The following is a 13,902-nucleotide window of genomic DNA, read 5'->3' on the forward strand; positions in this document are numbered from 1 at the left end:
GGTTGGACTCGATGATCTTTGAGGTTGATCCAGCCCAGCTGATTCTGTAATTCTGTTGAGACCCTTTCTTACTTGGATATACAAAGACGAAAAAGACAAGGGAGTGTACAGTTTGATGGTGTTCAAGAGAAAACATTATCATTGCTTCCTGGTTGAGTTACACCTTCTCCTTTTACCTTTACATCCACCCCCGGGATATAAAACACTGTTGTTTCCACATCACTAGATTTGGTCTGTAGAGATGATGGCACTTTCTTGCCAGCAAGTAAATGAGTAGTAGATGCATAATTAGTTTGAAATTTCTTCTTTTTGGAAGGAGACTCCTGATCCAAACTTCTGGAACTCCGATCATAGCTCCTAAAATAAATATACTCATGTTATCAAAGCAATTCCCCATGCCATGCTCAGCCAGAACAACTGCAACTTATGGTGCTGCTATGAAGCAGTGATAATTACTACAAGTGATGGCAACAAACTAATACATTTATCTATGATTTTCAAACAGGTCAGCAGTTAAGAGTCATTGATTATTGTGCATGTGGCCATAACTTAAGTGATGGAAATATAAGAGGGACTTAACAGCTGAAGCAGAACCAAGTGCTCATACTCTGATCTTAAGAAGGCAACTAACATTTCTTACCTTCGTAAACTAATGTCATCATGTTCTTGCTGGAGCATTGTAGGGTGCAGGACACATTTTCCACAATCAATTTCAACCCTGATATCAAGTTCAAAGTCAATGTTTCTCTCCGTGGTTGTGCCAGTCATACTTCTGTTGGCAGGTGTGGTTGGCCAGCGCTCGGTGAACAGCTGGTGCACAGCAGCGAAGCCTGTTGCCTTCTTGCGAGAGGTGCTCCTGCACAGGCACAGATGGGGATTAGACACCAGCACAACATCCACCTGCACAGGTGGTAGGAGGCATTCTTAAACTATGTCCACACTCAGTACTTAACTTTGTAAGAATTTCTTTAGGAGAAGGCCTCTGATACAAAGCAACACAGAGATCCATCTTCCATTAACACATAATTAAGTATTACTTCTTAGGACAGGGTAGTACAAAGAGCTAAGTCTTTCTTAAATTCTCCATCAAGAAAAGGAATGAGAAGATATATATGGTATTTTTTCACATTTTGAAACAGTCACATTATTATATGCATGTTGTGGAGGGATAATCATTGGATAAAACTGAAAGTTATGCTGTATTTGACTAATGTGTCATTGGTCCCATTACAACTTCTCCTGTGCCTCAAAAGACTCACTTTGCAAGTTCCTCTGTTCTGTTCAATCCCTGAAATTTCAGATCAAAATTCCTCCTTCCCTCACAGACACCTCTGCTCAACACAAACTCCCTTGCCTCCCACATCCACACTTGAGGCAAAATACAATCCTTCATCAGGAACAGATTTTATTGCTTTAAAGTCAGCATTTCAAGTGCCTTGTCTTAATCTCTGTGTTTTTCCTCAGGAACTGTTACTTACGGTGGTTTCCTATAAAAATATGGTCTCTCTCTTTCATGGTCATCCTCCTTCTCAGAGTCCTCACTGCTGGATGATAAGCTGTCATCCCGGCGTCCTTCTTCAGGCTGGAAGGGAATGCCGGGTGAGAAGACTACTGGAGTTTTGGGTGAACCAAATACCGAGCATGAGCCTTCACTAGTAGATGAGTAATGGGAGGGACCATCAATAGTTACAGACAAAAGGTCCATTTCTGTCTCCTCTGGAAACTGATTATAGAAAGACAAAAACATAGTAAATTTCCACAGATATGATGTCCATTGAGAATGCATTAGATAGCTTTGGAAATAAAGAAGCAAGAGTGCTATGAGAAACTCTCACTCCCAAGCTCCTCATAATACAGAGACAGCAGGTTCAGGAATTGCAAGAAAAGTAAGAAGTGAAAGGTTGGTGGGGAGATGTTTGCCATTGCTGAGGGATTGAGCTCAGTCTGGTAGCGAAAGACGTGTCATGCTCTTACCAATTTACATCACCAGAAGAATGGAAACATTTCATTTAAATTTAAAAAATACTTTGAAAGAAAAGAGGAAAAGATGGTCAAAATCATCATGACCCTTGTGGAGGGGTGATGTACCCCAGTGTTAGTGAGGCAGGCGTGCAGGATGCTACTCAGAATGTACAGCACTGTCTGGTTCTGGGCTGCACTCTCAGGCACATGGGCATAACTTCAGGCCACATTTCCAAAAGCAGCCTCCTGTTTCTCACAGAGAGCATGCCACAAGCAATTTGCCAACATTTAAGTATTTAAAATGCCTGTGAAGAGTATCTAGAAGTGTTAGTTTAACACCAGCACTACCTACACAATGTGACCATAGAGCTACACAATCCTTGTCTGCAAATATTCTCTGCTCAAGAACTGACACTATAATGCCAGAAAGATGTATCATTTTTATATTCCACATCTGATACCTCTAAGTGTTTGATAGGATTTTGTTATGCCAACAAAACCTAAGTTAACTGGACTTACACATGACAACAGGTAGGACAGATTTAAATGTGAACCTATTTCAATGTGCAAAACACATTTATAGGTTTCATTTCCACCTCTCTCTCATAAACAGGAATTTATTTCTTGGGAGCATGAGGTGAGTTAGAAGATGGAAAACAGCACATTACTGTCTCTTGAATTTGTTTTTTTGTCTGGGGTCTTTTTGGTTGTTTATTTTGCTTTACTTTTGTTGGTTTGTTTGGTTTTTTGGGCTTGCTTGGTTATTGCTTTAAGAAAAATATCTGCGTATTTTCCCTAAACACATTTTTGAATGCAGCTAACAAACTCCACCATTTGTTCTCCGGGTATTACACTTTGGCACATGCCCTACTTGCTATTGTTTGGCAATACTCTGCATTAAGTACAGGAATTTCAACAGGAGTAAGTGTGAGAAGGTGTCCTCCCACCTAGTTATCCTTCTGCACTGGTGGAGATCGCTGCTAACTCAGAGCACAGGGTAACAGATGAAGGCACACACTAAAATCCTCTTCTCAATCACATTTCAAGGCTAGACTGAGGTCACTTCACCTCAGCCTTGATCAATCTTCAAACAAAATCCCAATAATCCATTTTACAATGAATTTTAGGTCTACTTAAGGGTGTAGAAGCACTTTGACTCTTGTTCATTAACTTTACATATTCAAATGTCAGTATTTTCAGATTTGATATACATTCTGTTTAGCTGAGTGAAAAAGAGATGAAACACTGAAAAGCAGCTCCCTGGGAGATAAATTAGTTCTCTGGCAAAGAAAATTTGTGTCTGCTGAGAAATACCTGAAAATACCCTTCCCCTGGACAGTTGGGTTGTTGTGCAATCCCCAGAGCTATATTATTCAACTTCATTAGAAATGAAAAAAAAAATCTATTAAAACAATTACAATCATCTCAAGCATGCAAAATCAACATTTGAAAAATGAGAAAACAGCAACAAAATAAAAAGAAAAAAACCCCCACAAAATGGTTCAACAATCCATTGCAAACACTCACAGAAGAGTATACTCATATACTCAGAGGATATACCTGTAGGGCTACAGCAAAGTGCCTGATATCTGTTTCCAAAACTCTAAATATGTTCAAGCACAAAAACACTAGATGAATTTTGCACCCTTCTCATAACAATTCCAAAACATTTGCATTACTCCTGTGTCAGCCTAAAAAAATTAAATCAAACCATTCTAAAGTATTTTCGCTCATAATTCAATTAACTTCTGTGTGAAGAAACTAAAACACATCTGTCTTCTAACACAACAGATCTGTCTTCCAAAAACACATCTGGAATTTGAGGCACACACTAACAGAAACACACACCAAACCAACTCAGATTTACCTAGGTATACCTATCTCATGAGCTTGTGACCAAATGGGACAGAAAACACAGTTAAATGGCACAGAAAGCCATTCTTACAGAATCTTGTATGTTGAAGGTTACTCTTGGCCCAGGAGATGCAGCATCTACACGGATGTCTGGGAGGTCTTCACTGTCACCTAGTCGAGAACTGCAAGCAAAACCAAACCAAAACAGCCCATTGGGTTTTACTGCAGGATTTGAGGGTCATGCAAACACATAACTACATAAATATAAGGTAATACTTAAAATTTTGTTATGGAAGAAAGTATAAAATCATAATTGAAGCACTTCACAAGACGTCCAAACAATCCTAACACTCCTCTCTACCTTTTAAATTTTCAAATCTTTTATATTTAATACTTAATAGTGCAGCACATTTTTAATTCCAAACTTTGATTGTGTCAGCTGGATCTACAGGAGCAATAGACTCAGACACATGTATTCCAAAGGCAAAGCAAGCACTTCAGTAGGAAGCATCACTGTACAACTGCAGTTTGCTCAGCAGCCATTCAATGATGAAACAAAACCAACACATGCTATGCAGGTGAAGACAAAGTGAAAATTATCATTCACACACACAATAAGCATCTCTTATTCCAACAGCCCATTTAAAAATGTAGAAAGTGCATTACACTATGCCATTTTTCCTTATATATATTTTTCAGTATGTCCTGAAAGCAGGATTCGGTACAAAACTTTAAGCTGTTGTAGAAGTGGAAACTCCTCATCTGACATACTAGTAAGACTGAGAAAAACTAAGTTTCAAGAAAAGGTGCAAAGTTGCTTTTTAGAACATGCCAGTCTTCCAAAATGACCTCCTCCTATGCAGTTCCACCACACAGAGCTGCTGCCTATACTAAAAGGACTCTTATGGCCACAGTCAAGTGTTTCCTCTGTTCCACATGCTGCTGTGGCTATCACAGATCCCAAATTCCCATGATCTCACCTGGTTCTGTCCATTCTCTTCAGAGGTGGCCTTCCTGATGCAGAAATGCTCTTGGATCGGCTGTAGCTCGGTTTGTAGCTGAGACCCCATTTGTCCTTCAAGGAGGCAGCCTAAACCAGAAATAATCTTTAAATGCAGCAACTGAGAACACAGAGAAAAACTCCAGCAAGCCAAAATAATATTTGACACAGGTAAAGTCAAAAAGGTTTTATGTTCTGTAACAGCTAAAATGGATTCACCAGCCCAGGAAGGGAGAAAAACCTTTGCCCATCCCTCCTTAAGGTAAAGGTGGTGCTGAACTATTTGATATTCTTAACCTTCTTTTTCATTACTAACAGTTTTCTCTGCTTTAGTCTCATGCAGAAAAGAAATAGGCAACACAAGTGCTCCAAGAGTTTTAAACTAACTCAATCCTCCTCACCCTCATGCTGGATCTCCGTAGCTTTTTCCGAACGTCCCGGCGGATGTCGTTCACAGCCACCGACTCCAGCTGCTGGTAGCGCTGGATTTCTTGATTGATAGTCCCTTCACTTGCACCTAATTTTCTGGAGATAAATCACAGCTGAGTTATCTTACAAATGGGCATCATTTTCACCATTTCAAAATCTGTGTTGGAATAATGCTTTCCCTTAGTTATTGAACACATCATTACCAAGCTCTCTGTTCCCATCCCAGGCAGATCCATTTATAGTAAGCCTGTCTTGGGAAGAAGGGAGAAAAAACCCAACAATAACAAGTCCAACAAACCATGTCTGCAAAAAAACCCAATTAATAAAATTCACAGAAGTCAAGATGAAATTGGTGAAATCTGAAGTAATTTTTTCTTCAGGGTTTTCTCAAGTATAACATAGGAGATTTAACTTGAAAATATCACATGCAAGATGCAAAAAAAGTCAATTTAAATATTTTTCTTTTTTAGCTTATTACAGTTTCAAAGTAATGTATTTTGTTGGAGTAATCACCATGATAATAAATCAAGATGGAACTATGATTTTGAATCAATAGGGAAAGGATTGTAATCAGCCATTATAATGCAGAACCAGAAAGAATATAGACTAATCTGACACATGGGGAAGAACTTAAGAAATTTCAGAGTATATAAACATATAGTTTCTTCTTATGGAATCCAAAAGGACAATTTTTGTTTCCAAGTAAAGGCCACAACTGTCACTTAACCATCACAATGCTACAAGATGTGGTAAGAACAGAAAAAAGTCAGCTGCAGTTGTTAGCCCCAAACTCTGTGAGAGTTAAAGCAAACCCAACTTACTTTAAGTCATCAATAACTTTAGCTTGTTCATTGAGCTCCCTAATATCAACCAAACGTTTCACAAATTTTCTTCCTCGCTGCTCTCCAATTTGGATGCTGGAAGCTCCCTGACGCCGGTGATCCACAACCTCCTGTTTAAAATGAAGGTTTCATTAATGTCCTCATAAAAAACTGGACACTGGTGTGATTTAACAACAGGCAAAGTGAATTTCACACCTTCAAATTTGGACCAGTGCATGCAAAAGAATCAGTGTCATCTCACAAGGCAGATGATTGGATTTTTTCCAGTGATCCAAACCCCATCATTCAGTTAGACACACTGTAACTACTACATACATGTCCCCATGAGCAGGATCTGCCTGCTTTCATATGTGATCTGCTAGACTGGAGAAAATCCTGCTGCGCTGACCCCAAAAGATACTCCACAGGAACAGAGTGCCGGTGGGTTGGGGGGCTCAAACCCAGCAGGTGATTTACAATCCGCTGCCCAAATGTTAGCTTGCGTGCATCTCCACACAATGAGCCTCCACCTGATTTCTGAACAACAAACAGGAACATTAGTGCTGGGGATAACACCTTCACTGCTGGCAGGCAAGAGACATCTAAGAGAGCCATTAGGGAACAGCTGTTAAAATGTTTTTATGTGAAACCAGAAAGCAAAGTCAGCAGCATATTGGGTAGAAGTACCAGAACACAAATGTTTCTAACTTGCTCATGTTAGTAACTTACTCTTCTGTTAGGAAAAACCTATGTACAGCCACAGCTTTTCCAATTCAGGTACCTGAAGTTAGGTACTGTGTCTCCATACTTTCAAATCCAGATTGATATTTCCACATACCACCAGGAGAAATATGATCTGTGATTTCTTGCCTTTGAAATATGGAGTTGGAAAACACACACACAAATGTTTTTGATACGCAAAAATATGTAGATGAGCTATAAGGAGTAGCATGCTGGACTCAAGTCAAGACTAAGATCTTTCTATTTAACTCAAGACTTTGTGACACCTTTTCCAATTAGGAGCATTTATTCTGATTGATTCACTTACAGCATGTATTGTGGGAGACATAGTGTCAACTTCATCCTCATCTGAAAGGTCAGCTATGTTTACAGAGTTGAGGTCTGCGATATCATCAATATCTTCTTCTCCTGTCAGTGTTGTGAGGGTGTTGCCTAAGGCATTCAGTCTCTTCCCAATGTTGGGATCCATGTGGACATCAATACCACACATCTTCCACAGCACATTCAGTGTCCAGGTTCCAGCACTGCTACTTTCTGCGTTTAAAAATAGGTTAAACCAGTTGTAACTCTTTCTAAAAAAAACTCTCCCAAACTGAATTACGTATTAATTAGCTAAGACAGTGCTGATCAGTCACAAAGAACTATCTTTTCTGCCCATTCTGAGAAAAACATATTCCACCACTGAAACACTTGCTGGGAATACTTCACACCCACCAAGTTAGTATTTCTTCAACAAGTGATATACACAGGTAAAACTAAGGAAAAAACATTTCCTTCAGCCAAGTTGATGACCAGGCGAGTCACTTCAGCTCTTAAAAGTGCACCCAAGTATACTATTCCAAAACAGAACTTCTAACACCAAGAAACATAAAAGATGTCTTTCTGCATGTACAAATGTTGACCCATTTATTCATGTCTTGAATAATGATGCTGGAAGATTTTATATGTGTAATGTGCTTGCTGAATATCCTGTCTTCCCAGGAGTTTTCTAATGAGTGCCACCTTCCAGCAGCAAAACACAGAACTTGCTTGAAGCAAAGCTACGCCAGATACTGGTTTTCATTCTAAATGGGTTCAGCTTGGTTTTCTCATCATTGACAATTCCATGAGGTAATTTTTTAATAGTTGGAACATGTTTCTTTTCTTTTTTTCTCCTCAGTAGAAAAAAGCAAGTGGGGGACAAGGAAGGAGCAAAACAACAGGGACAGGAGACACCACAGGTACAAAGAAATGAAGAAGCAAGCAGCAGGTGTGATGATCAATACAGAGACTGACAGCTACTTTGAGGTCTTTGGAGAATGTCCAAACTACTCAGATGGGAAGACAGGGAGTCTGGGAAGAACATAAGCTGTGTCTGGGAGAGGTGAGGGAGAATGGAAGCTCAGGTTGAGGTTGCAAAGTCTCAGCATTAGAAGGACTGGAAGATTTAGAAGTCTCTAGGAAACAACAGGACATCACTGTTGTTGCAACTATTGCTGACTCTTCTCCAACTAAGGCACAAATACATCTGCACTCTGTTTTCCTGCAGGTAAAAACCTAAAACCAGTGTTGCTGATGTGACTCAAAACCTAGAACAGCTTGCAGAGGCGGAACAGATAAAACATCGAGGATTTTATGAGGAAAACAAAATACTAAACAAGAAAAAAAAAAAAACCCAAACCAGCAATTAAATTAAAACACAGTTAAAGGATTGAAATGTCATGGTGTTTGAATGCTTTATTTGTGTAGGACTTGATTCATTAAGCAAAGCATATTACCTGCTGCAGCTTGTCCCGTTGTCCTAGAACACACTTCATAGGTACCATCTGGCACAACACCTATATGAGGCACAGGAAAAACACACAGGCTGATCAGGCAGGCAGTAAATTTGCTTTAGACTAGACCTTCCAAATCCCACATCAGTCTCTTGCCCTCCATAATAAAATCATGATTGGTGTTGGATAGGATATCTAGTTTTAATTCCCACTGAATGACTTTGCTTATTTAGTAAAGTGAATCTACTTGGTAACATCCAAGTTTGTATCAACTTAAAATGCCACAAAAATTCTAGAATTGTCACCATAGTACATGAAAATAATCTACATTAAACTACTAAAAACTTAGTGGGATCTTATGAAATTATATAAAAGCATCACATCCAACTCTTTCAATAGCTCCCAGACAGACATAAAGTAACAAAGTTTATTAATAAAGGAACATAACTAAGGAATATAAACCTTTCAGATCCATATTGTTTCCTTTCAAAAAGACAAAATCTTTCATTTAAGTTTTTTTGGGAAAGTTCAGCAGCTTTTTAAGTTACAGGCAAGGGTAAAAGTGGACTTTGATCTGAAATATGAAATCACACCCACTTACATGCATTCATGACTAAATCTCCTCTTATTTCTGGTTTCCAGTCATCCCAACTTGTCTCAAAGCCATCAGCAAAGCGGATACAGAAGTTTTTGAAATGCCCTTTGCTGACCAAAGACTCTGAGGAGCAGGCAGTGATTAATGTGCTTTCGATGGTCAGGACTAAAGCAGAACCAGTGTCCAGATCTGCAGTGTGGTTAGACTGGAAAATAAAGTTACAGACAGAATTTACTGGTCACTGCAATATTAAAGTGATATGTCCATGCATTAAATGCTGTTTATCTTTCCAAAATGAGAAAACTCCTGCTCCTAACTCCTTGCATTTTTCCTTCTCTGCAGACAGTTTCAGAAGCATCACATCTGTCCACACAATGTCTTCCATTGTTGTTTCCTAAGTGCAACACCGACAATTATAAACATATTAGGGCACTGGGAGCCAAGCTCATCTGGAAAAGGAATGAAACGCCACGTTGGATTACGGTAATCAGGGCTATGATCCATGTGGCCTCCTAACTCCTTGCATTTTTCCTTCTCTGCAGACAGTTTCAGAAGCATCACATCTGTCCACACAATGTCTTCCATTGTTGTTTCCTAAGTGCAACACCGACAATTATAAACATATTAGGGCACTGGGAGCCAAGCTCATCTGGAAAAGGAATGAAACGCCACGTTGGATTACGGTAATCAGGGCTATGATCCATGTGGCCCCACGGCCACAGAACACAAGCCCAGGATCTATTCTTTTCTACAACGGTCATGCATGAGTTGACTGAGCAGTGACCAAACTAGCTTTAATTTTTATGTGATTTTTTGTGCTAATTTGAGACCTACAATTATGCACAGTCTTAAAAACACAGATTAATTGATTGTTTTCCAGCTCTATTTATGAAGACAATTACATTTACCTGCAAAAAACCCACACATTCCCTTTGATAAAACCAGACCTCTTTTGATCCAGTGTGAGTATTGCAAACATGCTAGTCTATAGAGCTTAAGACTCCATAAGCCAGAACATATTTTTCACAATTTGCTATAATTTGTAACACATAAGAGCATAAAATGCCATCTGCCTTGTCCACAGCTTCCAGACAGAACACACACAATCAAAATGTTATGTCATTAGGACTTCTAAGTTGTTGGCCTCATTGCACCTTCACATTTCAATGGATTATTACTATTTCCTTCTACATCATTAAAATGATTCATTCCTAGTCTGGAATTGTTTCCCATTGAGAATACTCCCAGCTCAACAATGCAGTGCACATTCCCTCACAGAACAAGCTGCACTAACACACTGCACAAACTGTATTCAAGTTAACTGCCCATTAAATAACACATCATCCTGTGTAGTGTATCAGACTTAGCCTGTTCTACAATGATAGACTTTTTGTCAACGACCATTTTTAACCCAGTCTAAGTTCCTAAATAAAACTGTTTGAAAAACATCTATATATTTCAAAGAGCTATTCACACTCTTTTTTCCTTGTTTTAATTAAACAGAGTCAGAACACCATGTTAAAGCCAACAGTTTTCAGAGTTTTTCTATCTATAATCACATGAAGAATAAAGGATTAATTGGAATTTGCATCAGAAGCTTTCAAGAAAATAGAGAATAATAGAATAGTTTGAGTTGGAATGGACCTTAAATACCATCTAGTTCCAAACCCCCTGCCATGGGCAGGGACACCTCCCACTAGACCAGGTTGCTCAGAGTTCCATCCAACCTGGCCTTGAACACTTGCAGGGATGGGGCATCTGCAGCTTCTCTGGGCAACCTGTGCCAGTGCCTCATCACCCTCACTATAAAGAATTTTTTCCTTATATCTGACTTAAATTTCTCCTCTTTCAGTTTGAACCCATTCTCCTTGTCCTATCACTACAGTTCCTAATGAAGAGTTCCTCTCCAGCTTCCCTGTAGTGCCTTCAGATACTGGACTGTTGCTATGAGGTCTCTATGCAACCTTCTGTTCCCTCAGGCTGAGAAAGTTGGGGCTATTTCACCTATCTTCCCTCTGACACATTTCCAAGGACTTTCCACAGTGCTGAGTTCGTATGTGGTATAAACAAGAATCCATTATATTTCCCAAAAACACACAAAACCTACTTCTTCTATAAATGAGATCACCATTTCTATTACAATGGCACTATTGCAACTTTCAGCATCCTATGACTTCTGTGTTGGTGTGGTGAAAAGTTACATTTATGGCCATAAAATCCATGTACCACATACAAATGGATATTGCAACAGACTTCTACCAGTCACGTTGTTTCAGACACTTTGCTTACCTGAGGTGTATTGGTGATGGGCAGGCAAATTCCTAAGTCATTGACAGTCAGCTGAAGGAAGAGGGTCCCAAAAGCCTGTGCAGAGGTTTGCTGGATTCCAGGCAGCATATCTACTACCTCTTTTGTGGCCATATGAATATCTTTATGTAAAGCCATTCTCTGTTCATTCCAGTTGTCATATGCAGCCTTGTAGTTCAGCCAAAACAGCACAGCTTTATGGGGAAACCAGAAATGCTTCAGTGAAATCAACACATACAAAACGTAATGCATATTCACTAAAGAAAGTTGGGGGGTTTTTTTCACTTTTACAGTTTCTCCATTACTTTAGGACAATGAGTGTGTAACAATGGACACACACACGTGTTCAGGATGCAGTGATGAGGCTGGTGCTGTAAAGGATATGATGGACAAATTTGATCATTTACCACAGAAGTTACCACATTAAAATACAGAAAGTTCTCAGCATTACTCACTTGTGAAAATTTACAAAAGCAACTTCCTACAAACCATCTGAAAACTAATCACCTCAGCAAATGGAGCTTTTGATGTTTGCAATTATCAACATGTTGGCATAGAGTAAGATCTAAATTTCTCAGCTACTTAACATTTTGACTTAACATGAAATACACTGAATCTTGAACAATCAGTCCTCTTGGGAAAAAAAACATAGCTTCCTCAGTATGAGGACAATTTTGTAGCAATTGTCACTTCAATACCTCTATCAAAGGCCACAGGCTGATATAGCTTCCTCAGTATGAGGACAAATTTGTAGCAATTGTCACTTTAATACCTCTATCAAAGGCCACAGGCTGAGCAAAAACAATCGGTCTGTTCAAAGTAATGAGCACAGCTTCTCTGTCTGAAGAGCCACTGATTTCTTCTCTGAGAGCATTTCTTAATCCAATTCTTGTCTTAAAATAGGCAACTTGATGAAAGTCCGAGCCAGCTTCTTCATAAACCTTAAAATGTTCAAAAAACAGGAGGAGGGAGAGAGGTTTGCAGCAGAGAGGAGTTCAGGGATGGGGAGGAAAATGATCAAATTACTGTGTTCAGCAAAATGTAAAATTCGAACAAGTTACACAATCACAGAATCAATTAGGCTGGAAAAGACCTCTGAGATCTTCAAGTCCAACCTATGACCTAACACCGCCATGTCCAGTCTTACCCTGAAGAGAAAAGACTTGCCTTTCCCCTTTTTCTCTTCTAGCCAAAGTCCCTTTGAGGATATTCAATATTCTTGCATTGAATTCTGAGTGCAGTTTATCATAAATGGTTAACTAAAATAACTATTTATATATCCAGATCCTCTATTGTGATAATACAACATTAATTTATAGGTTCCAAGATTTGTATCTGTTTGTTTCTAGGCATAACAAAACACTTCCGTATCATAGAACTAGTGATTCCAGGTAACAACAGCCTTAAGAATACAAGAGGTACAACTGTCAAACTAAGACAGACAAACTAGGTCAAAATTTAGGTCTAGCCAAGTTCAGATCTTCTCTGATCTTATTATTTCATTCAAGTACCCTAAAGATAATAGAAGTATCAACAAAAATTTTGAGTTTGACTGAGCAGAAAGGCTATTGCTATTGTAAAGGGCTAATAAATTCTAAGATATTAATAGCATGGGGACAGAAATCACCAAAACAACACCCCTATACTTGGCTCCTTCCATCTTTTATGCACGTACATTGGCTTTCATAATGAAGACCTGCTAATTCTTCTGACAACTCATCTTCAGTCCCTTCATGTCTCTAGTGAGAAAATTTATTTTGAATGCCCTTTTAACAAACAGCGAGGGCATATTCAGGTGGTAAATCTCCACAACTATGTATGTGTGCTGCAGAATGTTTAAACTTCTATTAAAAACCCAAAAAACCAAAAACCAAACAGCTGGAAAAAAAATCAACCAACCAAAAATGATAAAACCCCCTCAAACACTAAAACCAACACCTTCCCCAGCCCCCTCCCCTTCATACCCACTGCACAGCCAGATCAGATAAAATCCAGCAGAGTAAAACAACCTCTTGGCTTGGTTATGTACATTTTTTCATCACACACTATTAAGCACATCACGTACAAAGATGTTGAGCACTAACCTGATGTTTAACAATCTGTCCTAGTGCCAGATTCAAATCCACCTGGCATTTCCCAAACAGTTTGAGGTAGCTGCTACTTCCAGGCATTGCTTTGGTTTGCAGTCTGTTTGAGAGTTCAAGCTCTATCAATCCAGTTTCAAATCTCACAGCACGCATTGAGGGAGTCGTAGCTGTCACTTGAATTCCCTAATGAATAAGGAAGGTACAAAGCTATTAGCATCTGGTTCAGAGGCATGAAAAGAAGGGAAGAAAACCCCACTAACATAACCAACAAAAAACCATTTACACTGTGCAGCAAAAAAGGAGGACATAATCATACGTAACAATTCCATGTAGCACTACAGGCTGGGGACAG

The 13,902-nt window shown here is 39.1% G+C and overlaps 1 protein-coding gene across 1 annotated transcript; it reads right to left on the bottom strand.

Annotated features, from left to right (window-relative positions):
- Positions 1–176: 176 nt before the first annotated feature.
- On the bottom strand, positions 177–13,733 carry LOC103802682 (uncharacterized protein KIAA1109-like; the record flags this gene model as incomplete). The annotated part of the gene is made up of 14 exons (XM_009075200.1): positions 177–357; positions 641–856; positions 1,479–1,723; positions 3,908–3,998; positions 4,797–4,906; positions 5,218–5,341; positions 6,067–6,197; positions 6,403–6,603; positions 7,115–7,341; positions 8,565–8,624; positions 9,163–9,361; positions 11,446–11,657; positions 12,236–12,404; positions 13,548–13,733. Coding segments are annotated over 14 exons (2,352 nt in total), but the record flags the coding sequence as incomplete, so codon positions are not given.
- Positions 13,734–13,902: the final 169 nt, after the last annotated feature.

This window comes from Acanthisitta chloris, unplaced genomic scaffold, assembly GCF_000695815.1.
Source record: "Acanthisitta chloris isolate BGI_N310 unplaced genomic scaffold, ASM69581v1 scaffold3405, whole genome shotgun sequence".
Lineage (NCBI taxonomy): Eukaryota > Metazoa > Chordata > Aves > Passeriformes > Acanthisittidae > Acanthisitta > Acanthisitta chloris.